The 27,452-nt window shown below is 43.8% G+C and overlaps 2 protein-coding genes across 6 annotated transcripts in view; one reads left to right on the top strand and one right to left on the bottom strand.

Moving 5' to 3' along the window:
• CAPN3 (calpain 3) overlaps positions 1 to 15,367 on the top strand; it is a 70,618-nt gene extending 55,251 nt beyond the window's left edge. For both annotated transcript variants that reach the window (XM_077818828.1, XM_077818827.1), the window contains 2 exons: positions 10,493 to 10,551; positions 13,266 to 15,367. In XM_077818828.1, coding sequence (XP_077674954.1) covers positions 10,493 to 10,551; positions 13,266 to 13,292 — 86 coding nt within the window. In that variant the 3' untranslated portion in view covers positions 13,293 to 15,367. The remainder of the gene's footprint in view (positions 1 to 10,492; positions 10,552 to 13,265) is intronic.
• Positions 15,368 to 16,677: 1,310 nt separating this feature from the next.
• ZNF106 (zinc finger protein 106) overlaps positions 16,678 to 27,452 on the bottom strand; it is a 78,616-nt gene continuing 67,841 nt past the window's right edge. For all 4 annotated transcript variants that reach the window (XM_077818825.1, XM_077818822.1, XM_077818823.1 and 1 more), the window contains 2 exons: positions 26,752 to 26,898; positions 16,678 to 21,617 (listed from right to left, as the gene is read on the bottom strand). In XM_077818825.1, the coding sequence (XP_077674951.1) occupies positions 21,561 to 21,617; positions 26,752 to 26,898 (204 nt within the window). In that variant the 3' untranslated portion in view covers positions 16,678 to 21,560. The remainder of the gene's footprint in view (positions 21,618 to 26,751; positions 26,899 to 27,452) is intronic.

Raw genomic sequence — 27,452 nt, 5'->3', positions numbered from 1 at the left:
CAGCCCAGGGCACTGGTCAGGAGGCGCCAAGCCCTACATATGCCAATTCCCCATACAGTGCTGGCACAGGGCATCCTCCAGTCTCCGCCCCTCAGCTAAGCTCTGGAGGCGGGGGAGAGAAGCGATTTCCAGCCTGTTCCCGCCCTGAACCTGCTGGCTCCACAGCAGCCCTCCCGGGCAGGGGCTTAGCACCCTCTTCACACACCCCCAACTGCCCGGGGTCCTGCCCCAGGGAGCGCGGGGCTGCTCCGCCCCCTAGGCACCCTCCCCTGCTGAGCCACCTCTCTGGCTGGTTCGCTGAAGCCCGTGCAGTCAGGTTCCCTGGGCCCTGGTGCACAATGCATCCTTAGGGCTTAACCCCTTTGTGCCTGCCTGTCGCTGGGGGACAGGAGGCAGCTGGGTTATGTCGGTGGCCAGCAGCAGCCTGGAGGTATTAGCTGCCTTTCGACACTGTGCGGGCAGGAAGGGGCAAACTGCACTGTGCGGGGCAGGGGGAAAGGGGAGAGGAAGAGATGAGCTCTGCAAAGACACAGGCCAGGTCATCCCTTCCTCCTCTCCTCCCCTGCGGCTGGAAGCAGCTCCCGTCCCTTCCATCCCACGCAATGCCAAAAGGCTGCTGCTGGCCATATTCTGGTGTGAACCCTGGCAGAAATTGGGGGGGAAGCATGTGACCCCATCTGCTCCCCCTCCACATGTTGCCTCAGGAAGACACAGCACCAGGTACTGGGAGAGGCAGGTCCGTCCCAGGACCCCAGCCGGGCATGGAGGGTGGAGAGCACCAGACAGGGAGGGTCAGGTTGGTTGGTCACCCCCACCCCCCTGCCCCTGTGTGAGAGAAGGGTATGGGTATGTGTGTGTTGGGGGGGGAGAGTAGGGGTGTGTGTGTCACCTCTTTCCCAGTGAACACTAAAGCCTTAAAGATAAAAAGGTAAAGAAGAAGAATTCAGCTATACAGTATTTCTTTTTAATTGGGGTTCCATCATCTTGATGTTAATTTGAACATTTATACTGCATAGTTCTGACTCATTGTCATGAACTTACTTGAATACAAGTAATTTTACCAGGTGTCCCATATTCAGCATAGGGAAATATGGTCACCCTATTCATTAGTGCTCCAGCAATGTAAGAGTCCCATAAATAAAGCTACTATTGAAGGCTATTTGGTAGCTACAACTGGAGTTAAATGCAGCTGCTTAATATCATTAGCCATAGGGAGCAGAGTTTTTCAGCATCTTCACTTCTCTTTCTTTCCAGCTGCATATATTATTTGAGTACGTTATTATTGGGTATTTCCTCTCACTCCTGTGTGCCACAATAGCATGGTCATTCTTGCTTATAACTAACTGGCCCTGTATAAATCCAGCTACTAAAGGCAGAAGGGCCCTCAACTATGCATTTTGCTTCCCTCACTGCTCTGACAATTTCAATCCGTTGTATGCCGTGTGAGGCTGATATATTATCTCAGTGTTTCACTGAGGATGTGATTATGGGGTTATATGTGAGGTAGGTCAGTGTGTTGTTTTAATAATTTCACATATGGGCTCAAGGACTATATGACATGACAGGCACAGTTTATAAACCCAAAAGAAAATAACAGGTTTCAGAGGAGCAGCCATGTTAGTCTGTATTCGCAAAAAGAAAAGGAGTACTTGTGGCACCTTAGAGTCTAACAAATTTATTTGAGCATAAGCTTTCGTGAGCTACAGCTCACATCATCGGATGTATTCAGTGGAAAATACAGTGGGGAGATTTATATACATAGAGAACATGAAGCAATGGGTGTCACCATACACACTGTAGCCAGAGTGATCACTTAAGGTGAGCTATTACCAGCCGGAGAGCGGGGGGCTGGGGGAGGGGACCTTTTGTAGTGATAATCAAGGTGGGCCATTTTCAGCAGTTGACAAGAACGTCTCAGGAACAGTGGGGGACGGAGGGGGGGAATAAACATGGGGAAATAGTTTACTTTTTGTAATGACCCATCCACTCCCAATCTCTATTCAAGCCTAAGTTAATTGTATCCAGTTGCAAATTAATTCCAATTCAGCAGTCTCCTGTTGGAGTCTGTTTTTGAAGTTTTTTTGTTGAAGAATTGCAACTTTTACATCTGTAATCGAGTGACCAAAGAGATTGAAGTGTTCTCCGACTGGTTTATGAATGTTATAATTCTTGACGTCTGATTTGTGTCCATTTATTCTTTTACATAGAGACTGTCCAGTTTGACCAATGTACGTGGCAGAGGGGCATTGCTGGCACATGATGGCATATATCACATTGGTAGATGTGCAGGTGAATGAGCTCTGATAGTGTGGCTGATGTGATTAGGCCCTATAATGGTGTCCCCTGAATAGCTATGTGGAGACAGTTGGCAATGGGCTTTGTTGCAAGGATAGGTTCCTGGGTTAGTGGTTCTGTTGTGTGGTTGCTGGGTGAGTATTTGCTTCAGGTTGGGGGGCTGTCTGTAGGCAAGGACTGGCCTGTCTCCCAAGATCTGTGAGAGTGATGGGTCGTCCTTCAGGATAGGTTGTAGATCCTTGATGCTGCGTTGGAGAGGTTTTAGTTGGGGGCTGAAGGTGATGGCTAGTGGCGTTCTGTTATTTTCTTTGTTGGGCCTGTCCTGTAGTAGGTAACTTCTGGGTACTCTTCTGGCTCTGTCAATCTGTTTCTTCACTTCAGCAGGTGGGTACTGTAGTTGTAAGAAAGTTTGATAGAGATCTTGTAGGTGTTTGTCTCTGACTGAGCGTATGTCTACACTACGGAATAAGGTCGAATTTATAGAAGTCGGTTTTTTAGAAATCGGTTTTATATATTCGAGTGTGTGTGTCCCCACAGAAAATGCTCTAAGTGCATTAAGTGCATTAACTCGGCGGAGTGCTTCCACAGTACCGAGGCTAGAGTCGACTTCCGGAGCGTTGCACTGTGGGTAGCTATCCCACAGTTCCCGCAGTCTCCGCTGCCCATTGGAATTCTGGGTTGAGATCCCAATGCCTGATGGGGCTAAAACATTGTCGCGGGTGGTTCTGGGTACATATCGTCAGGCCCCCCTTCCCTCCCTCCCTCCGTGAAAGCAAGGGCAGACAATCGTTTCGCGCCTTTTTTCCTGAGTTACCTGTGCAGACGCCATACCACGGCAAGCATGGAGCCCGCTCAGGTAACCGTCACCGTATGTCTCCTGGGTGCTGGCAGATGTGGTACGGCATTGCTACACAGTAGCAACAACCCACTGCCTTCTGGCAGCAGACGGTGCAATATGACTGGTAGCCGTCCTCGTCGTGTCCGAGGTGCTCCTGGCCACGTCGGCTGGGAGCGCCTGGACAGACATGGGCGCAGGGACTAAATTTGGAGTGACTTGACCAGGTCATTCTCTTTAGTCCTGCAGTCAGTCCTATTGAACGTCTTATGGTGAGCAGGCAGGCGATACGGATGGCTAGCAGTCCTATTGTACCATCTTCTGCCGAGCAGCCATGAGATGTGGATGACATGCAGTCCTTCTGCACCGTCTGCTGCCAGCCAAAGATGTAAAAGATAGATGGAGTGGATCAAAACAAGAAATAGACCAGATTTGTTTTGTACTCATTTGCTTCCCCCCTCCCCTGTCTAGGGGACTCATTCCTCTAGGTCACACTGCAGTCACTCACAGAGAAGGTGCAGCGAGGTAAATCTAGCCATGTGTCAATCAGAGGCCAGGCTAACCTCCTTGTTCCAATAAGAATAATAACTTAGGTGCACCATTTCTTATTGGAACCCTCCGTGAAGTCCTGCCTGAAATACTCCTTGATGTAAAGCCATCCCCTTTGTTGATTTTAGCTCCCTGAAGCCAACCCTGTAAGCCGTGTCGTCAGTCGCCCCTCCCTCATTCAGAGCAACGGCAGACAATCATTCCGCGCCTTTTTTCTGTGCGGACGCCATACCAAGGCAAGCATGGAGGCCGCTCAGCTCACTTTGGCAATTAGGAGCACATTAAACGCCACACGCATTATCCAGCAGTATATGCAGCACCAGAACCTGGCAAAGCTATACCGGGCGCGGAGGCGACGTCAGCGCGGTCACGTGAGTGATCAGGACATGGACACAGATTTCTCTGAAAGCATGGGCCCTGCCAATGCATGCATCATGGTGCTAATGGGGCAGGTTCATGCTGTGGAACGCCGATTCTGGGCTCAGGAAACAAGCACAGACTGGTGGGACCGCATAGTGTTGCAGGTCTGAGACGATTCCCAGTGGCTGCGAAACTTTCGCATGCGTAAGGGCACTTTCATGGAACTTTGTGACTTGCTTTCCCCTGCCCTGAGGCGCATGAATACCAAGATGAGAGCAGCCCTCACAGTTGAGAAGCGAGTGGCGATAGCCCTGTGGAAACTTGCAACGCCAGACAGCTACCGGTCAGTTGGGAATCAATTTGGAGTGGGCAAATCTACTGTTGGGGCTGCTGTGATGCAAGTAGCCCACGCAATCAAAGATCTGCTGATATCAAGGGTAGTGACCCTGGGAAATGTGCAGGTCATAGTGGATGGCTTTGCTGCAATGGGCTTCCCTAACTGTGGTGGGGCCATAGATGGAACCCATATCCCTATCTTGGCACCAGAGCACCAAGCCGCCGAGTACATAAACGCAAGGGGTACTTTTCGATAGTGCTGCAAGCTCTGGTGGATCACAAGGGACGTTTCACCAACATCAACATGGGATGGCCGGGAAAGGTACATGACGCTCGCATCTTCAGGAACTCTGGTCTGTTTCAAAAGCTGCAGGAAGGGACTTTATTCCCAGACCAGAAAATAACTGTTGGGGATGTTGAAATGCCTATAGTTATCCTTGGGGACCCAGCCTAGACCTTAATGCCATGGCTCATGAAGCTGTACACAGGCAGCCTGGACAGTAGTCAGGAGCTGTTCAGCTATGGGCTGAGCAAGAGCAGAATGGTGGTAGAATGTGCATTTGGACGTTTAAAGGCGCGCTGGCGCAGTTTACTGACTCACTTAGACCTCAGCGAAACCAATATTCCCACTGTTATTACTGCTTGCTGTGTGCTCCACAATATCTGTGAGAGTAAGGGGGAGATGTTTATGGTGGGGTGGGAGGTTGAGGCAAATCACCTGGTTGCTGGTTATGCGCAGCCAGACACCAGGGCAGTTAGAAGAGCACAGGAGGGCGTGGTACGCATCAGAGAAGCTTTGAAAACCAGTTTCATGACTGGCCAGGCTACGGTGTGAAAGTTCTGTTTGTTTCTCCTTGATGAAACCCCCCGCCCCTTGGTTCACTCTACTTCCCTGTAAGCTAACCACCCTCCCCTCCTCCCTCCAATCACCACTTGCAGAGGCAATAAAGTCATTGTTGCTTCACATTCATGCATTCTTTATTCATTCATCACACAAATAGGGGGATAACTACCAAGGTAGCCCAGGAGGGGTGGTGGAGGAGGGAAGGAAAATGCCACACAGCACTTTAAAAGTTTACAACTTTAAAATTTATTGAATGCCAGCCTTCTGTTTTTTGGGCAATCCTCTGTGGCAGAGTGGCTGGTTGGCCGGTGGCCCCCCCACCGCGTTCTTGGGCGTCTGGGTGTGGAGGCTATGGAACTTGGGGAGGAGGGCGGTTGGTTACGCAGGGGCTGTAGTGGCAGTCTGTGCTCCAGCTGCCTTTGCTGCAGCTCAACCATACACTGGAGCATACTGGTTTGGTCCTCCAGCAGCCTCAGCATTGAATCCTGCCTCCTCTCATCACGCTGCCGCCACATTTGAGCTTCAACCCTGTCTTCAGCCCGCCACTTACTCTCTTCAGCCCGCCACTTACTCTCTTCAGCTCGCTACCTCTCCTCCCGGTCATTTTGTGCTTTCCTGCACTCTGACATTATTTGCCTCCACGCATTCGTCTGTGCTCTGTCAGTGTGGGAGGACAGCATGAGCTCGGAGAACATTTCATCTTGAGTGCGTTTTTTTTTTCTTTCTAAGCTTCACTAGCCTCTGGGAAGGAGAAGATCCTGTGATCATTGAAACACATGCAGCTGGTGGAGAAAAAAAAGGGACAGCGGTATTTAAAAAGACATTTTATAAAACAGTGGCTACACTCTTTCAGGGTAAACTTGCTGCTAACATTACATACATAGCACATGTGCTTTCATTACAAGGTCGCATTTTGCCTCCCCCCACCGCGTGGCTACCCCCTCAACCCTTCCCCCTCCCTGTGGCTAACAGCGGGGAACATTTCTGTTTAGCCACAGGCAAACAGCCCAGCAGGAATGGGTTCCTCTGAGTGTCCCCTGAAGAAAAGCACTATTTCAACCAGGTGACCATGAATTATATCTCACTCTCCTGAGGATAACACAGAGAGATAAAGAACGGATGTTGTTTAAACGCCAGCAAACATACACTGCAATGCTTTGTTGTGCAATGATTCCCGAGTACGTGTTACTGGCCTGGAGTGGTAAAGTGTCCTACCATGAAGGACGCAATAAGGCTGCCGTCCCCAGAAACCTTTTGCAAAGGCTTTGGGAGTACATCCAGGAGAGCCGCGAATGCCAGGGCAAAGTAATCCTTTCACATGCTTGCTTTTAAACCATGTATAGTATTTTAAAAGGTACACTCACCGGAGGTCCCTTCTCCTCCTGCTGGGTCCAGGAGGCAGCCTTGGGTGGGTTCGGGGGGTACTGGCTCCAGGTCCAGGGTGAGAAACAGTTCCTGGCTGTCGGGAAAACCGGTTTCTCCGCTTGCTTGCTGTGAGCTATCTACAACCTCCTCCTCCTCCTCCTCATCATCATCTTCTTCGTCCCCAAAACCTGCTTCCGTATTGCCTCCATCTCCATTGAAGGAGTCAAACAACACGGCTGGGGTAGTGGTGGCTGAACCCCCTAAAATGGCATGCAGCTCATCATAGAAGCGGCATGTTTGGGGCTCTGACCCGGAGTGGCCGTTCGCCTCTCTGGTTTTCTGGTAGGCTTGCCTCAGCTCCTTCAGTTTCACGCGGCACTGCTTCGGGTCCCTGTTATGGCCTCTGTCCTTCATGCCCTGGGAGATTTTGACAAAGGTTTTGGCATTTCGAAAACTGGAACGGAGTTCTGATAGCACGGATTCCTCTCCCCATACAGTGATCAGATCCCGTACCTCCCGTTCGGTCCATGCTGGAGCTTGTTTGCGATTCTGGGACTCCATCATGGTCACCTCTGCTGATGAGCTCTGCATGGTCACCTGCAGCTTGCCACGCTGGCCAAACAGGAAATGAGATTCAAAAGTTCGCGGTTCTTTTCCTGTCTACCTGGCCAGTGCATCTGAGTTGAGAGTGCTGTCCAGAGAGGTCACAATGGAGCACTCTGGGATAGCTCCCGGAGGCCAATACCATCGAATTGTATCCACAGTACCCCAAATTCGAGCCGGCAAGGCCGATTTAAGCGCTAATCCACTTGTCAGGGGTGGAGTAAGGAAATCGATTTTAAGAGCCCTTTAAGTCGAAATAAAGGGCTTCATCATGTGGACGGGTGCAGGTTTACATTGATTTAATGCTGCTAAATTCAACCTAAAGTCCTAGTGTAGACCAGGGCTGAGGGGTTGGAGCAAATGCAGTTGTATCGTAGAGCTTGGCTGTAGAAAATGGATCATGTGGTGTGGTCTGGGTGAAAGCTGGAGGCATGTAGGTAGGAATAGCGGTCAGTAGGTTTCTGGTATAGGGTGGTGTTTATGTGACCATCGCTTATTAGCACCGTAGTGTCCAGGAAGTGGATCTCTTGTGTGGACTGGTCCAGGCTGAGGTTGATGGTGGGATGGAAATTGTTGAAATCATGGTGGAATTCCTCAAGGGATTCTTTTCCATGGGTCCAGATGATGATGATGTCATCAATGTAGCGCAAGTAGAGTAGGGGCATTAGGGGACGAGAGCTGAGGAAGCGTTGTTCTAAGTTAGCCATAAAAATGTTGGCATACTGTGGGGCCATGCAGGTACCCATAGCAGTGCTGCTGATTTGAAGGTATACATTGTCCCCAAATGTGAAATAGTTATGGGTGAGGACAAAGTCACAAAAGTTCAGCCACCAGGTTTGTCGTGACATTATTGGGGATACTGTTCCTGACGGCTTGTAGTCCATCTTTGTGTGGAATGTTGGTGTAGAGGGCTTCTACATCCATTGTGGCCAGGATGGTGTTTTCAGAAAGATCACCAATGGATTGTAGTTTCCACAGGAAGTCAGTAGTGTCTCGAAGATAGCTGGGAGTGCTGGTAGCGTAGGGCCTGAGGAGGGAGTCTACATAGCCAGACAGTCCAGCTGTCAGGGTGTCAATGCCTGAGATGATGGGGCGTCCAGGATTTCCAGGTTTATGGATCTTGGGTACCAGGTCGGGGTTCCAGGGGTGTGTCTGTGTGGATTTGTTCTTGTGCTTTTTCAGGGAGTTTCTTGAGCAAATGCTGTAGTTTCTTTTGGTAACCCTCAGTGGGATCGGAGGGTTATGGCTTGTAGAAAGCAGTGTTGGAGAGTTGCCCAGCAGCCTCTTGTTCATATTCCGACCTATTCATGATGATGACAGCACCTCCTTTGTCAGCCTTTTTGATTATGATGTCAGAGTTGTTTCTGAGGCTGTGGATGGCATTGTGTTCTGTACGGCTGAGGTTATGGGGCAAGTGATGCTGCTTTTCCACAATTTCAGCCCGTGCACGTCGGCGGAAGCACTCTATGTAGAAGTCCAGTCTGTTGTTTCGACCTTCAGGAGGAGTCCACCCAGAATCCTTCTTTTTGTAGTCTTGGTAGGAAGGTCTCTGTGGGTTAGTATGCTGTTCAGAGGTGTGTTGGAAATATTCCTTGAGTCGTAGACGTCGAAAATAGGATTCTAGGTCACCACAGAACTGTATCATGTTCGTGGGGGTGGAGGGGCAGAAGGAGAGGCTCTGAAATAGGACAGGTTCTTCTGCTGGACTAAGAGTATAGTTGGATAGATTAACAATATTGCTGGGTGGGTTAAGGGAACCATTGTTGTGGCCCCTTGTGACATGTAGTAGTTTAGATAGTTTAGTGTGCTTCTCTACAAAAGAAAAAGGAAAGTGTGTGTTGTAAATGGCTTGTCTAGTTTTTGTAAAGTCCAGCCATGAGGAAGTTTGTGTGGAAGGTTGGTTTTTTATGAGAGTATCCAGTTTTGAGAGCTCATTCTTAATCTTTCCCTGTTTGCTGTAGAGGATGTTGATCAGGTGATTCCGCAGTTTCTTTGAGAGCGTGTGGCACAAGCTGTCAGCATAGTCTGTGTGGTATGTAGGTTGTAATGGATTTTTTACCTTCAGTCCTTTTGGTATGATGTCCATCTGTTTGCATTTGGAAAGGAAGATGATGTCTGTCTGTATCTGTATGAGTTTTTTATGAAGTTGATAGATTTCCACTCCATACAGCTAAATTCAGTGCCTTACATAATGACAGGTTTCAGAGTAGCAGCCGTGTTAGTCTGTATTCACAAAAAGAAAAGGAGTACTTGTGGCACCTTAGAGACTAACAAATTTATTTGAGCTTTCGTGAGCTACAGCTCACTTCATCAGATGCATTCATGCCCCTCTGCCATGTACATTGGTCAAACTGGACAGTCTCTACATAAAAGAATAAATGGACACAAATCAGACGTCAAGAATTATAACATTCAAAAATCAGTCAGAGAACGCTTCAATCTCTTTGGTCACTCGATTACAGATGTAAAAGTTGCAATTCTTCAACAAAAAAACTTCAAAAACAGACTCCAACAAGAGACTGCTGAATTGGAATTAATTTGCAACTGGATACAATTAACTTAGGCTTGAATAGAGACTGGGAGTGGATGGGTCATTACACAAAGTAAACTATTTCCCCATGTTTATTCCCCCCTTTCACCCCCCACTGTTCCTCAGACATTCTTGTCAACTGCTAGAAATGGCCCACCTTGATTATCACTACAAAAGTTTCCCCCCACCTCCTGCCCTGCTCTCCTGCTGGTAATAGCTCACCTTAACTGAAAAGAAAAGGAGGACTTGTGGCACCTTAGAGACTAACAAATTTATTTGAGCATAAGCTTTCGTGAGCTACAGCTCACTTCATCGGATGCATTAGCTCACGAAAGCTCATGCTCAAATAAATTGGTTAGTCTCTAAGGTGCCACAAGTCCTCCTTTTCTTTTTGTGAATACAGATTAACACATCTGCTACTCTGAAACCTGTCACCTTAAATGATCACTCTGGTTACAGTGTGTATGGTAACACCCATTGTTTCATGTTCTCTATGTATATAAATCTGCCAACTGTATTTTCCACTGAATGCACCCGATGAAGTGAGCTGTAGCTCACGAAAGCTTGTGCTCTAAAAGAAAATAAGTAACTGTGCCTTGTTGACTACAGCTGAGGAACAACAAAGCAGGGACACTTAACAAGCCCAGTAGCTGAATAACTATCAGCACAATTCTATACAACAGATTGGGACTGTAGTTGGTTTGTTATACACAGGATGGTCTTCACTTTGTCCATAGTAATTGTATGTACTTTGTATTGATTTATCTTTCCTTAGGGGCATTCCACGCCTTTGATAAAGATGGAGATGGTATCATTAAACTCAATGTCTTGGAGGTAAATAATTTTACTCAGGTATTTTTCTTGGGTTACGGTCAGGTTGATCAATTTTGTTCTTACTCTTTGTCACCCTTACGCTTAAGGGAGTCTTTTCAGAGTTAAGCTAACATTACTGTCTAAATGGTAAGATAAGAGACTCCATAACGTCTGCTCGAGAGTTTGCTACTGCTATCAATTTTATTTGGAAGATGCTCAGATACACAGTGACATATGGCAATAAAAAACCATTTGATGGATAAGCTAAATTAGACAATCAGATTGCAACCCAAATCTCTTACAATTTGTCATTTAAAGTGCATCCAAGAACTTTAGAAATTTATGAAACAATTTAAAACTAAAAACACCATTTAAAATATTTTGGACAATAATCTCCTACTCCTACCCTAAGGTAGTGCCTCTCCCTAATTCTCAAATAAGCCCTCACCTTTATGGCATATGTACTTTTAAAAAGTTCAGCTGACAGGCTCGGTGTTCCATAGTTTAATATGTGTCCGCTGTCTTAAATGACTTGGAGAGAAAATGGAAATATATCCAAGGAACAAGGAAGGGTGAGAAAGGTGGCTAAACCTGCAATGTTTATCACCTTACATCTCAGGTGAGGCTTATTGTACTATGGTTACAAAGCTCTGATATATCTTTTTACAGCGTATACCCTGGAGTGGAGGCAAAATGAAAGGTTAGACCCTATCAAGGATTTAACTAGATACAGAAGAAAAAAATGTGGCAGAGAAACTTTGCCTATGACAGCTCTTCTTCATCTAAGTGTATACATTTAAACAGCCTTAAGTTTTATTTTATCCCGGGACAGTTAACTGTTAGCTTCACACCACCTTTATGTAGAGTAGGTCAAAAAAAGTTATAGTGCAATTACTCTAAGGACTTTTAAGAGCCTGCCTGAAAGCATGGTTTCAGTTTAAGCTTCTGGCTTGAAACACATAGACTCCCAATAATTACTGTCTCAGATGGTGGCAGGGTGAATTTAGCCCTTCATCCTTTAATGGTATGTAAAGTGAGGTCCATGCGTTCTTACTCCATGCAAGTCATTTGGGTAAGATTAAAAAAAAAAAAATAGGGATCCACTGAGACTTTGCATTAAGAGAGGTGTGTGAGCAAGTAGCATGGGACAAAATTCAGACCATTGCCACTGCCCACAATGCTGCATAACATAGTGAGCGTTCCTATTGGGTACCGGGAAGCAGGAGGGCACAAGTCTGCCCATTGCTAAAAGACCCTTCTCCTGCCTTAGGGGAGGATCCACAAGGTCTAGGAACTCAAGTAATTATGGGGGAGAACCAAAAATGTAACTGGGCAAGTGTGAAGGTCAAAGGGTCAAACAAAGGGAATCGAAGGGGGACACCGAGCGGAGAACCCTGGACAGCGCCCACTGCTCCTTGAAGGTGTCAAGGGAGCCAGCGGATGCTGCCCAGAGGAACTCCGCCCGGACGCGTGAACGGAGGGAGGACCGGAAATAGGCCCCACAGTCGGAAAGAACCTCCTTAGCCAACATCCTCTCCATGGTGATGTAGTGAGTGTTAGCAGGCGGCTATCCTCCAGCTCCAGGAATGGCTGCATTTCAGTGGCTCCAGCTGTCTTCTATACCTTTTATGAATTATTTTGGGGTTGAAAGCTGCTACCTACCTATAAATATATCCCATTTACACTACTTCATTTTATAACCCTGTTTTTGATTTAAATTGTGAGGGGAAGGAGGTGGGGGATGCACTCTACTCTTGGTTTTGGAAGTCACCAGCATACTGTGTGCAACTGTAATCTCTCATTCCCAGTCTTGATATCACCATAGAACCATCTAAAATGCATTTGTCTTCCTCTCTTTTGGGTTCCTGGGGAGACAGATGGGCCTAGTGGGGATCAGAAACTGCTATGTGATGAGGGTCCAGCCAAATGGGCCAGATATAAGCATGATTCTCTAGGGCATGGGCCTAAATCTAGTCCCACTATTATTTGGAATTCATGTATTTATGAGCCCTTCTAGAAGTGGTTGCTATCACAGGGCATGTTTAGGGGAAGGAGTCAGGCTCCAAAGAATGCTCTCCTCACCTCAAATTGGCATTTTTGGGAGGGGGTGGTGGTGGTGGTGGTGGTGGTGTGAGTTACCAAATCCCTGTCCACACTGCTAGAAATTCAGCTGTTGTCAGGGAGCCAGAAAACCAGTTAACTCCTTTGCCTTCCCAACTGTGCATTTACATCACAAAATTCTTGTTGCAGTTCCATATAAGCAGCTGGCCTTGGGAACACCACAGGGGGGAAAAGCAGCCAGTCCCAAAGGAACAGCAGATATGTGGATAAAAAGTGAAAGGACGGGGGCTACTTCAACTATGTGTAATGATGAACTATCTGAACATTATTAGATGGCTGGCTAGTGGGGCAGAGTCAGGAGAGGGCCATACCCATGAAAGGGCAATTGCTGAGAGTGAATCTTGGTGTGGAGAGGAACTAGGCTATAATCACCAACCACAAGAGAGATTCTGCAGACCATGCCAAAGTCATAATCATCAAAATTCTTATTTTAAAATGTGGGGGTATCTCTGAGCAGTTTCATGTTACAGTTCATAGAAACAAAACCTGGCAGTAACTGAAGAATCATCAGTTCTGAGTTTTGTTGTGTGACTGATGAGAATGGCAATGGTCTACTGTTCTCCAGTCACATTGAAATCACTTCTGTTGCTACTTAACTTTCACTCTTCTTTCAGTGGCTGCAGCTCACCATGTATGCTTAAATCAACCTGGCCTCCCTTTCCTTGTGCATGAACACTGTCCACAACGCTCAGGACTTCTGTTGGAAGCAACCAGCCACGTTTACCTCAGAATATGAAGGACTTCCCAACACAGCTGCCTCCCCTGCTAGGAGCCAAAGAGCAAAGAACAATGGTTACCTAAGGCAACTTGCACGTTCCAATGCTGAACTCGAAGAAGGCACAATATAAAAATAGGTGGCCATACCCTTTAGCAAAGTGACTGGAGCTCACTACCTAAAAACTAATACATTAATGCCCCCCTGGTATTTTAGTTTTGCAACAAAGGTTTAACTTAAAAATGCTGACCTTTGGTCATCAATGGCATGGTAAGGTTACCCTCAGTCACTCCCCACACAATGCACATGCCTTTCCAATACTACACTGGCATAGGGAAAATATTTTCCCTACCTCTCCATAGCTATAATTCCAAATCAACAGTTAGTCCTTATGCAGGACGACAGCTGTAGCTAAACTGTGACTCATAGGCACCACTGCCATCTTCTCACTCTTCAGTTCCTCTGTTCTAATTCTGGTTTCAGTATTGCTAGGGCTGCTTCTTCACAACAGTGTACTCAACCATAAATCACACTCATCCTGGTTTTTTCATGTGCTGAACCATCTAGTATTTTTCATATCATGTCTCAGTGGGCCAGTGTTGATGTTGTACAAGAACATAAGTAATGAAGACATTATGGATATGTCTACAATGCAATAGAATGTGAACAAATAAATGTTTTCTTAACATGGACGATCTACATGGGTTAAAACAGCAGTGAAGACACTGCCGTGTGGCTTTTAGCTTGAGTTAGCAGCTCAAATTCAAGGCAGTGGGGTAGCCTGGGGCTCAACTCCAGCTGCTAACCTGAGTTAAAAGGTGCATTGCTGTGTCTTCACTGCTATTTTAACCCATGTAGATAATCTAGGTTAACACCACAGTCTCCCTGCCCCCCCCCCCCCTTTTTTTTTTTGGAAGCGTAGATGTACCTTGTGTGAAAACAAGACAATTAAATGAGGCACCAACAAAATATGGAGTTTAACTCCCCTCCATTTTCAATGGGAACTGAGTGACTAACTCCCTTAATCTCTTCTGAAAATCTCACCTGTAAATACCTTGTGATTTATGACTAAGATGCCTTACGACTCTCTAGAACAGACACACCCTTCTACTCCACAAACAAGGGAGTACTTCCTGTTATTTTATACATTGCCCCATTGTGTACCATTGTATTATTTTAAACCCTTCCTCAACAGCCTGAGATAACGCTAATCAGTGGAACTGAGTCCAGCAACTAATTGCAAGTTTGCCTAGCTCCCATCTCACATGGAAACTGCACCCTTCAGCTTTCAAGCTTACAAAACTGCACTTTAATTCAAGCAACTTCTGGTCTTTTACAGTCTCAACGTTGTTTTTACAAAAGTCAGTCTGTGAATGTAAGTTTTATCTGACATACTAGTATTAATCTAGAACTCTACAGTATCAACTGTTTGTTCCTCATACCGGCCTAGAGCGTTAGCTTTGGATCTGTACTACAGTTTATAAAGCAGCCTTAGTCTTAGCACTGAGTTGTCAGATGGAAAGGAGCTTCCATGATTTGAAGCTCTTTTAAAAAGGGCAATTTGTCAATTACTTAGCATCAACTTACTCTGTTGTCTTGAGGTGTGTCCCCCACCGCCCCCCATTTGCATTGGCTTGTGGGTTTAAGTTAAACAGAGAGAAAAAGCAAGCTTATCAGAAACCTCAAACTCCTTTCTCCAAAGAGATGAAAGGCCAAAAACATTAGGATTAGCTATGTGCATAGCTACTACTGGAATCAGCTAAGTGGGAGGCTTCCGTGATTGACAGTATGCCCAAGATGGAGATTTAAAAAGAGAAACTACTTCTTTGCAACCCTAAAACCCACTTTTACCGTTTGTTGATCTTGGAAGGTGACTCCAAGTCCATTTATAAACTAAGAGGTTCCTAGGTGTCTTCATTAAATGTGACTATTTTGGGAAAAAAAGAATTTGGTGCAGTTCAGTTCTAAAAGAGTTCTAACTTATGCACTCTAATAAATACTTGTGCTTGTGGTTTGATTCGTTGTCTTTTTTGCAGGAATGAAGAGGCAAAATGAAAGACTGGAAAGTGCTTAATTATGCTGTACAGAGGATGCCTTGAGGCTACTTATATGACAAACATGTTGGGTTTTTATATTGATTTCCCTCTGACTTAAAGGCATCTGTAAATTAACCCTTTAAAGTCAACATATAAAGTCTCCAGAACACATAGATGGAGCAAAACAGAGAAAAACAAGACATTAGGCTTTGTCATGATTACAGTGTCCGTTTATGTGATGTGGTATCAGTATTCATGAACAAATCATGAACTCTTGGATACAGCAGAACAGAGCCACCAGAACATTTTAATAGAATTAGCCCAAAAATTTGGTGTTCATTCAACCATGGCAGAGGTTCCGGGGGGGGGGGGGGGGGGGAAATGTTAAGCTTCAGATATTCTCAGACACTGAAAAATATTTTAAGTTATGAAAATAATACTGAGATGTGCCATGCAAGCAATTTACTCCCTTAGAATTACTCCTAAGAAGAAATTAGAGACTCTAAATAACTAGATATTAAGCCAGGCATGTTTCAGGCAGTCACACTCCTCATGGCGCCACATGCTGCCTTGATATAGCAGGATTCTCAAAATAATAGTGCCACAATATGCAAGAGCAGAAAGAGGTGCATGTTGGAGGAATGTGTGTTAGTCCAACTTCCAATTTAGGGGCTTCTGGAGATCAGTCTGATTTTTATGGGCATGAATGATTTCTCCACATCATTCAGCCAAATACACCTCTACCATGGCATTCAAAGACTGGTTTGTTTGGGTCTTTTTGATGCAGTTTCCACGCAATGCAGTTAGTCTCATTTAAGTTTGTTTTTCATGCTTCTAAATGACAAATGATTGCTTCTCAGGGTCTGAATTTTACCATTCAGCGCCACTGGAAAAAAATATGTAGGTGCCTATCTAGTTACAAACCTAACTTTAGGCACCCAGGTTTGAAAATGTTGGCCTTTATGTTCAAACTGCTGTAAGAACATTTACGAATCCTCACCATCCACATGAGGTACTTCAATATTAGAGAAAGGTTAAGTAACTTGCCTAAGGTGACATGGCAACTCTAGCAAGGCAGGCCAGAACACAAGGGTATCTGGATTCCAGTCCAGTGGTCAGTCCACAGCCTTTAATTCCCAATTGGAAGCAGACATGAATGTTACACTTTCTGCTCATTCCATATGAGAGTTATCACAGTGGATAGATTAAATCATTCTAAATTATCCAGTGAAGGAATTAAATTCCATTCAGAATTAAGCTGACAGACAGAACATCTTAGTATAAAGAACTTTTATTTTTTCTTTTCTTTTGGTTTTGCTTATAAAGTTCCATTAATATGTTCACAGCTTTGCACCAAAATGAAAGAGGAAAGGCCAAGTCATTCTGTGCACATGATCCACACAGCTTTACTTATGAAATACTTAAAAGCCACATTGGTTTATCCCACTTTCATTCTTCCAAAGATTAGGTTTAACATTTGTAACAAAATGAAGTTGGAGAAGCTGGCAGGCACATATTAAAAAAAAACACTTTACCTACACAGTTTGCTCTTTATTTTTACTAATAAATATTTTACAAACAATAACAAACAATTTCAATAATCTTTCTTGCATATTCTACAATTTGGGACTATCTAGAGAATCTCCAGGTAATAGTACCATACGTACCTGAAAACGTCTGAAATTTCATCTTGTATTTGTGTTTAGTTACAAAAGGGAAGTCATCCTGTCATGACCACATATTTATCCACAGGAATCCAGTGTTTGCTAGAACTTGATTTGCATTTATGTTTCGTTGTTGTTCTTTGTTTATTTTGATCCAGTAGCATTGCAGTGTGAAGGTCTGCAAATATGCACAGAAAACCTTGCAGCCAAACTTGTGGTGTTTAACAACAGGCTTTGACAAAGAATTCCATTTATCATCTTATATTTTGACCACGCATTTTTGAAGTCTGCATTCTAAACACTTGTCACAAGAAAGCAAACAGAAGCTGGGGTATTTAATGCATTTTTCTATCGATGAATTGAAAAGATTTTATTTTGCCATGGGTGGAAAAATCCCCCATTACCTCCAAAATGGCCCTTGCTGACCACAGCTCAGTAATTAAGGCATCTTGGGGGGGTGGGGGTGAGAAACACTAAACCATCAACTAGCTACCATTTCTTCCATTAAAGCCCTGCGATTGGGAGGGGAAAAGATGACTGAAAAGCAATAACATTGATAATCTACCAACCAACTCAATTGCTGTTTTCTGAGAACAAAGAAGTTGTAATCTGGGATATAGCTAGAACATAACACTTTTTAGAGCTACTCCATTTATTCCCTCCTTCTTGTGATTGGAGGTGGAATAGGCAAATGTGGAATTCCCAGATTCGTCTTTTTTTTAATTTTATTTTTTTTAAAAAGAGATATACAATGGAAAGATTTCCTGAAAGATTATCTTCTGATAATATAAGATATTTCCAATGTTACCACAACATGATCATGTTCTGAGCACTTACACCCACTAAACATCGTCATGGCATAAGCAAAATATCAGTATTGTTGGGCGGGGGCGGGAGGGAAGGGGGGTGTCGAGAGAAGGGAAATGGTACTATGCACTCCAGCAAGACCATCATATTTTAGTTATACACCATACACAGCCCTTAGCCAATATATATGAAAAAATAAAAATAAAGCCCCACTTTCCTCTAGTTACTTTATTTTTTAACTCTTTCCTTTCAAGAAAAGCCAAATAAAAACAGTCTTGAACACTGCTTCAGATGTGTAGTGTTGCTTTCCTAGAGAGATCTACTCCTTCCTTTGAGTGGAGGGATGCCAGATGTCAGACTCCTGTGTGGGTTGGGGGGGGACGGACCAAATTTGCCTAATAAACCCAGATTTTAAATTTAAAGCCCTAATGAAAAATTAATTTACCAACTACTATCCCTGCAATTTTCTTAGTGCCCAGAAGAACGAAGTGGTCATTACATTCAATCCGCCCAGATTTCCAGTTGAACAGGTAGGAAAGTAGATAATACAGATGGACCCAAAACTGAACCCCATATCCAAATACCCCTCAACTTTGGGAAAGTTAAGATCTTCATGATAGCTTTGTGGCTTAGGGCTCTTTCATGGAAATTTGCTGTGATGCAGCAAAATGGTGTTACCTTTTTCTCTGAACCCCAAAAGTAACTACAGACAATTTATGAATATGCTGCTAAAACTTTTTTTAAAGCTTATCCACCTATATAATTTCCCCTGACCACCACTAATTCTAATATTTAAATCAACATCTGTTTCTTTGTAAGCTACCAAACATAGGCACCCAGATGGGAACCACAGTTAGTTCTCTCTTTCTGGCATAATAGAAGGCTACATTTCATCAATTCCAACTACATTGGGAGGATAGTTTAAAAAGGTTAACCAAAGAAAAGATTTAAGATGTCTTGAAATGAACTAAAAAAAAAAAAAAAAAAGAGTTGGAAAGCTTTGTTCACTCTCATCCAACTAAAATTAAAAAAAAAGAACCACCCCTCCCCCCGCACACACACCCTTATAAGTTGTCAGGAACACAAATGAAAAGTGTGAGAACTGCATGCCTTGCAACACTTAATATAGTGAAAAAACATTCACACATTCTTGTGAACAGTCATCGACAGTCTCCCAACATATTAAAGAAATTGGGAAAAAATGCAAAGTACCACATGGAAAAGTAACAAAATGCATGCACACACCAGTCCTCAGAATGGTACAAACACTGCACTCCACAAGCCTGTCCTTAATACACATGGCTCTGTACCTTCACTTCAAATCACATTCTGCTACGAATATCCTAAAAAATTCAGTTTCTTCCACACCTTTGCATGCCCCCTTCCTATTGTGTGAAAGTCAGTGATATAGGAGGTGCTTTGTAAGCCTTCCACACCCTTGTGTTTTAAGATTTTCACCAATCTGAACTGCTTTCACTGTGAAAGGAGTTGCCAAAAAATCCCACTGCACGCACACAAAAATTACACTGCTCAGAGAGCTCCTTGAATTAGACTGGCACTTAAAGTACTCCATCCATAGGCCACAGCAAAAACATCAAGGCCCCCAGTGCAATTCTCTGCTTTTCTTTGGAGAAGTCTTTTCACAAAGGAAAAACTTATCAATACATTAAGAACCTATTTCTTTACAAGTCTTTGAACCATGAGGACTCCTACAGCTCAGGAAATAAAGTGAGCACTTTATTCCATTGCTAAAGTTAAAGAGACAAGAAAAATATTGATTTTGTGTAACTACAGAGATTTTTCACCCCTCTGTCAGACAACATAAAAGGATGATCTTCAGAGATTCAATAAAGTGAAGTCTTTGATTTAGTAGCAGGACAGAGTATGTGGTGGGCTTTCCTCAATCAATTCGGTGGACAAAAAAGGTTTCTCCGTCACCAAAAAGCAAGGCTATAACATTACATTAATCTGCATTAGGAATATTTAAGCCTTGACCTCAGTAACTGAAGAGACCCCAGATGAAACTCTGAGCATATTCAACCTCTTTGAATATGCTCAGGTTCTGGACTTGCCTATGAAAAAAGCAGTTTCTGCCACTAGGTTTCTTTTTGCCTTCTTTGCACATCTAGTGAGAACTCTTACTTTCCTGTAATGAGCTGCTATTATTAAAAGGGAGGGAAGATCACCCTTTGCTACCTTCACTTAGTCTCATGACCTAGAAGGTATTGGGGTGGGAGGGGGAGGAGGGGAAGAGGGGGCAGGGAGAGACCAATCCCACAAACAGCCTTTTCTATTTTGCAGTTCCTGCTGGACAAATGAGATTTCAGTCCTCCTCAGGAATAAGTAAGGAGCAAATCAGACCACTAGAAACAACAAGCATGGCCTTCCCTCTATGGCAGTTTGCAGTATCTTAAAAGCATTCGTAGAATGAAGTCTTCTACAGATGATACGCACTTGGTACCCTCAGCTTCTGCTTGAGATCCTTGGACTCTAAAATCCTGCTCCACACCCAGCAGCTCTCTTTGTTGCACGCTTCCATGATAAACTCCAGTGATTGCAAAGCTGATGCAAATAAAGTCAGTTTACACTTGCAACAGAGCAACACCAAAATGGCGGCGTTCAGACGTGTGGCGCCTGTGCGTCTGCTCAGTAAACTGACTTTCCATGAAAAGACAGGATTGCAGTGCCAGTCAACAAAACTCTATGCAAGATCTCAACTGAAGTAAGTTATGAAATCTGCCAAAATAAATTACCAAAAATCAGGAATCCAGCTCTGGTGTTGTATCAAGACAGTAGTGGTTGTCAAAATGCAAAATACAAAGCTGGCATTATTCGCTGTACCGTCTTGCACTAAGGTCGCTAGTCTTTTAATTTGTTAGAGATCACGAAGTGGGTGTATGAAGGAAGAAGTCAGGCTGCTTTGCGGCTGGAACACCTCTCAAAAAAAGCATCTGCCCTCATCACAAATCTCCTTCGAGACTGTAGTGTGCAGGACAGTGAAATCCTGTGAAGTCACTGTGCATTTTACTGATCAGAGCAACCTTTACACAAAGAATATTCAAAACGTCAAAGCATAAATTGCAGTTAACATTAAAAAAAGGAACCACTTCATTCTAGTTTCCCATTAAAATACTATAAAGTTTTCTGAGGACAGCCAAAATTTGCAATGGAAATTCAGTGATAACTCTCTGTGGAACTTGTGTCCTTGTTGTTAGAAATATTTTATTAAAATTGGCTAAAAAATGAAAGTATGTGTGGGATTTGCATACAACATGAAACAGTTGAACACTACTCGCCTTGGTTAAAACCCTGCACATTTGAAGGTAAGTTAATGAACGCTGGCACCTAGTTTTATCTCAGTCAGAGTATCCCTCTGAATGCCCAATCTTAGATGCACAGAATGCACTTCTTCAAATGGGCAGACAAGAAGGGATGCTCATAGTGTCTTCTGATGAATAAAAACTGGACAAAAAACTGGACACAGTTTGGTCTGAGTGTTAATGGGCTGCTCCCATTTCTACAGAGTTGCATGGCACATGCAGTCTCTGTAAAAGAGAGTTAGGCCCCACTCCCTTTTTCCACTCCAAGGAGGAAAAGGAGGAGGAAAGAGGACAGGGCAAGAGGAGAATGATGTATGGAATAGTTCTGATGTATAAAATTACTTCCCAATATGGGAGGTGAAAAGCTTCATGAGTCGATTCTGCTGTCATCCTTGGCATGTCTTTCAATGTGTCCTGCAGCATCCTGGAGGGAGAGGAACAGAGAACAAGTCATTAAAGAACTAGTGCAAAGGGTTCTAGAAGCCCCAGTGCACAGCATTCTGAACACATTAAGAAATCACTGGCTTGCAGAAGACATTAACACCCTATAATCCATATCAAGGTGCCTAGCAAGCAAGACATGAATATGTACAATATAAAGCATCCCATCTCCAACACAATTCAAATCAAGAAAAAAAAAACACAAGCTCCCATCCCAGAAAGGATGTATTTCTTCTAAGATCGCCAGAGTCAGTGCTTTAGGATACCATTTATAGCACTGAAGAGGTACAGCCTCATTTCTCAGTCTGAATAGAGTTTTCTTAAATCTGTGCAACACCCAATGCTATAGCTGGGATTCAATTTGCCACTGCAGGCCAGTTTCCCTGGATCTTCAGGAGTCTCTCTCTTATGAATGGCAACTCATAAGAGCTCTCTCATGATAACAGCAGGTCTCAGAAACTGATCCTGAAGTCCTCCTCACCCCCTTTTTTTTTTTTTAAATAAACCAAACAGGAACATTTGAAGCTATAACTTATTTTATAAACCAAGAAAGGGCAAGGGAAAAAGGAAAGGCAACTGCACTTTTGTCATAAATATAAAGGGAAGGGTAAACCCCTTTAAAATCCCTCCTGGCCAGAGGAAAAATCCTCTCACCTGTAAAGGGTTAAGAAGCTAAAGATAACCTCGCTGGCACCTGACCAAACGGACCAATGAAGAGACAAGATACTTTCAAAAGCTGAGAGGAGGGAGAGAAACAAAGGGTCTGTGTCTGTTGGTATGCTGCTTTTGCTGGGGATAAAACAGGAATGGAGTCTTAGAACTTTTAGTAAGTAATCTAGCTAGGTATGCGTTAGATGAGGATTTCTTTAAATGGCTGAGAAAAGAATTGTGCTGAATAGAATGACTATTTCTGTCTGTGTGTCTTTTTTGTAACTTAAGGTTTTGCCTAGAGGGATTCTCTATGTTTTGAATCTAATTACCCTGTAAGGTACCTACCATCCTGATTTTACAGGGGTGATTCCTTTACTCCTATTTACTTCTATTTCTATTAAAAGTCTTCTTGTAAGAAAACTGAATGCTTTTTCATTGTTCTCAGATCCAAGGGTTTGGGTCTGTGGTCACCTATGCAAATTGGTAAGGATTTTTACCAAACCTTTCCCAGGAAGTGGGGTGCAAGGGTTGGGAAGGTTTTGGGGGGGAAAGACGTGTCCAAACTACGTTTCCCAGTAAACCCAGTTAGAGTTTGGTGGTGGCAGTGGTTATTCCAAGGACAAAGGATAAAATTAATCTGTACCTTGGGGAAGTTTTAACCTAAGCTGGTAAAAGTAAGCTTAGGAGGTTTTCATGCAGGTCCCCACATCTGTACCCTAGAGTTCAGAGTGGGGGAGGAACCTTGACAACTTTAAGCATAGTTGTTGCTAATTGGCTTCAATTGCTTCCTCTGTTCACACTGGATCAAAAAACCCTGATCAAGAGAACTATGGTAGAACAGCATTATAAAATCCAGGGGGTGTTTATAGAAAACTTAACGAGTAAGGTTCTCAGATAATCCCTGTCCATACTATTTAGGGGGAAATTAATAGAATGCTGCGAGCAACTGCTAATTTAAACTTAATTGTAACTATCACAATTCTGACTACAGTCACCAGCGGGAATGGAAGTGTCTAGTTATAATCTGTAGGGATCAGCTTTGTCTTATTTATCATCTTCCCTGGGATTCTATATTGAGGGAGAAGGTCACTTGCTAGGCACTGTATAAAGATAACTTGGGGGGGATTCTGCGCCCCTGCGGGGATGCAGAATTCATATGGCTCACATTTTTCTGTGCTCCCTGTGCAGAAAAATGCAAAAAAAATCTGCCAGGCGACGCGCGCCTCTTCCCCAGCAGCATGTCTGTTCCAGTGTGCCTGGAGTAGCCTCAGAGACCGGGGCGGGGGACTGGGTGTGCATGCCTGCGTGATCAGCATCGGAGGTGGGGCTGGGCATACGTGCATGTCAATGAGAGAGAGAGAGAGAGAGAGACAGACAGACAGACAGACACTGTCTCTCTCCCTTGCTACTGCAGCTCACTGGTGTGGAAGGGTAAGGCTTTTTATTATGCATGAGGCAGGCTAGAGGCACAAATGTAGCAGTCCTGCCTGAGTTAAGGGATTCATTCTTTGATGCACTAGCCGCCTGACTGTGTACTTAGTAACATTGTTAAAGTTGCTGTGGATGGTTAATTGATCTCATTCTCTGAGGCAGAAATGTAGCAGCCTGACTGTTAAGGTTATATGTTGTTACTGTTGCTATTATTAGTTAACTGTTCCCATTCTCAGTCATTTCCCCTAGGAGCATAAAACCTGTGAAAGTTTTAGGTTCCCTACATAGCCAGATTTCAGTGTAGCAGCCGTGTTAGTCTGTATCCACAAAAAAGAAAAGGAGGACTTGTGGCACCTTAGAGACTAACAAATGTATCTGAGCATAAGCTTTCGTGAGCTACAGCTCACAAACTGTAGCTCACGAAAGCTTATGCTCAGATAAATTTGTTAGTCTCTAAGGTGCCACAAGTCCTCCTTTTCTTTTTACATAGCCAGAGTGATGTAAAGGAGCCTTATTATAAATGACAGTAAAGGGAACCTGCTAAGAAGATCTATGTGCTTTTTCACTTTTTTCCTGTGCCCAAGTGGTACAATGGGGTTAGATTTACAGCTCAGGATTTGTTTTACTTATCCATTTAAAAAAAAAAAAAGGAGTGAGGGCAAATAAAACATTTACCTAACAGTCAATAAAAGGTCAGGACAATCAGAACGAAGCACTTCCCAAAGTACCCAGCCAAGTCCAAGCCAATGACTAGAAAAACTGTATGACTTTCATGTGTGGAAGTCTGAGCAATTTAAAATGACATTCTACTTTTTTTTGTTGCTGTTTGGCGTTCTGTAATGTAATTTAAATGAAAATCCAGGATTATAACTGGAATGCAGGGTATTAGTTACCAAGTGTCTGTAACTTAACTTTCATGTGTTTAGGAAATGCTGAACAGTTATTGTGATTTTTCTGTATTGTAGTTTAAATAAATTACCAAAACAATTGAAACTGGTGTGATTATATTGCATTATTTTGACATATAAAGTATGCAGAATTTCACAGAATTTTTATTTTTTGGCGCAGAATCCCCCCAGGAGTAAAAATATGTAGGAGACATGATTCCAGCCCCAAAGAGCTTATAGTAGAATTAAAGATGCAACAAGGGAACATAAACAGTTAGTGGGAATGGGGGAAGAAGAACAGTGGAGGGAGAATGAGGGTAATTGGTAAGATCACGTGATTACAAATACTAGTTACATGCACAACTTGATAGCCATGAATAAGGCTAGGCGTTTGTCACGGAGGTCATGGATTCTGTGACTTCTGCAGTGGCCTGTGAGGTTGGCCTAGGAGCTGCCAGTTGCACTGGCCATTGCTGGGGCAGTCTTGGGCCCTTCGACCCCCAGCAGCAGGAGTTTAGGTGTGTGTGGGGGCTCAAGGCTCCCCGGAAGGGGGACAGGAACTCCCCTCTGTCAGCTCCTAGCTCTTTGTGCTGCCCCCACAGCTCCCATTGGCTGCGGTTCCCAGCCAATGGAAGATGCAGAACTAGGGTTTAGGGCAGAGCAAAAGCAGCAGGTGGAGCTAGGAGCTGGAGCCCGCTGCTTCCCAGGAGCCCGCTAGGGAAGCTGTCCCAGTCCCACCACCCCCCGCCTCCTCCCCCCGCACAGCACGTCACCCCCCCCCCCCGCCCCCCAAGCATCCACAGCATCCCTGTCCCATTCCCCAGCACCCGCAGCGTGCGGCCCCCCCCCCCCCGCCCCATTTTAGTCAGGGGTATATAGTAAAAGTCATGGACAGATCACAGGCCGTAAATTTTTGTTAACTGCGTGTTACCTGTCCATGACTTTTACTAAAAATACCCATGACTAAAACATAGCCTTACCATGAATACTTTTAGAGGCCAATTCCCTTCCCTTTTCTGAAGTATAAAATATAAAAAGTACATCAGTAATCTCAAAGGACATCCAGCTATTATCAGTTTTCATACAACTAATTTGCGTTACATTCTGCCACCCCTGCTCATGTTGAATGGTATGCACTTCAGTGAATAATCCCATCCTAAAAAAAAAGAAGTGAGGAAGGTGGTAAAGTCTGGCCCTATGATTATATATTCCTTCTCATCTTCAAACTACAGTTTAATCTAGAATTTTTGAGATTTGCTCCTGGTGGGCTGTTTTCACTGTATATCGATTTTAGAAGATCAATGAAAGACTTCAGTTCTGCTTTTCAGTCCTCAAACAAACCTCTCTTCATTGTTACTTTTTATAGCATTCAACAAACAGGCAGCAGACTTTAACAGCTTAAAGTGCCTAGAATCAAAATGGTTTTATTGCTAAGCATGGCAGATCTTCCTTTATACTTTAATCCAGGTAACATCAGGCTCTCATACTCCCTTTTTCTCATTCTGTCCAATGAAAACCACAGTTCTCCCAGCTGTGCTAACACCAACTCAGAAATCTCTTTGCATCATCTATATTTAATTTGTTCAACAAAACCAGCCATGTTCGTTTTAGGTCTGTTCAAAGAAGGAATGCTTCCCAAAAGTTGAGAAAACACAACATCCAGGAAAAAAATATTTTCTACTTAAAAGATGCAAATCATTGAATAAAAACTCAGTTAAAAAGGCAACAGTTAAGTTTTTCTTTACAAAGCCAATTTCCATTCCTCAGCACAAGCACAGTGGCTTCTTTAATGTTTGGAAAATGCCAACCACATTGTAGGCACTATTGACAACAAATTGTGTGTCTTATTTTACACTGTTTCAAAATGACCAGGTGTCTCAGAATAGACTAAGGCTGCACTGGGAATTGTATATTGAGGGTCAAGTCCTGCTGAACTTATATAAATATTTTTACTGAATTCAATTAAACTATCTGCATGACTGAGGCTAGCAGGATTTGACCATTAGTAGGGTTCTACATGGAAAATAAGGAAGTCCAAATTATGGTAACATAGTCTGTACTTTATATTGAAGATTCTATCATCCTGTATACTTTCTTACTCCGCTTTTCACCAGACCACCATGCAAATCCAATTTCTTCATCACATACCTGCTTGGAACCTTTCCTGGAAGTGAAGAAGGCATCGCAGTTCTTCCAGCGACATTTTAGGGTCTGAAAATGTGGATTGGTGTGATCTGTCAGCAAGTGTTGTTTCAGGTGGTCCACAACTCCAAATATCAGTGAACATCCATGCCACTGGTGGGAGAGTGTATCGTAATAAGCCGTGGGGGCGAGGTGAGGGAGGAGGGGAAGAGAAAGAAGTGAGATAATGCTTTCACCCCTGCTGCCCAATAATATTCCACCAAAAAGAGTTTCTCTCACACACTGCCTCCACACTTCATCCTTCCTCATATCAAACTACTGAGCCCATGTCTCCAAACTGCTTCGGGAGGTTGTGGAAGCTTCTTAACTGGAGGTTTTCAAAAGGAGGGTGAATGGTTTAGCCGCAACAACATCTTGGCAGGGGTTTAGATGAGATGACTCTTGCTGTCCCTTTGAACATTATGATTCTATGATTCCATTAGCACCAGTTTTAGGGAGGAGTGAAATTTGGTGCAACAGTAGCATAAGGCCCTGTGTTGTCTTTTCTAGTTAAGCTAAGTCTAGAACAAATGGGCTCTCAATGGAGCTTTACAGCCATTAAACTTTCCAGCACGAAAATTCATCGGAAACAACATCATTGTGCAGCTGGAAATATCTAGTGGGCCAGAAAAACAGGAGGTAAGAGGTTTTTGTTTTTAAAGAAAAAA

The sequence above is a fragment of the Eretmochelys imbricata genome, chromosome 6, assembly GCF_965152235.1.
Source record: "Eretmochelys imbricata isolate rEreImb1 chromosome 6, rEreImb1.hap1, whole genome shotgun sequence".
Lineage (NCBI taxonomy): Eukaryota > Metazoa > Chordata > Testudines > Cheloniidae > Eretmochelys > Eretmochelys imbricata.
This window is presented reverse-complemented; position numbering and strand designations above follow the sequence as displayed.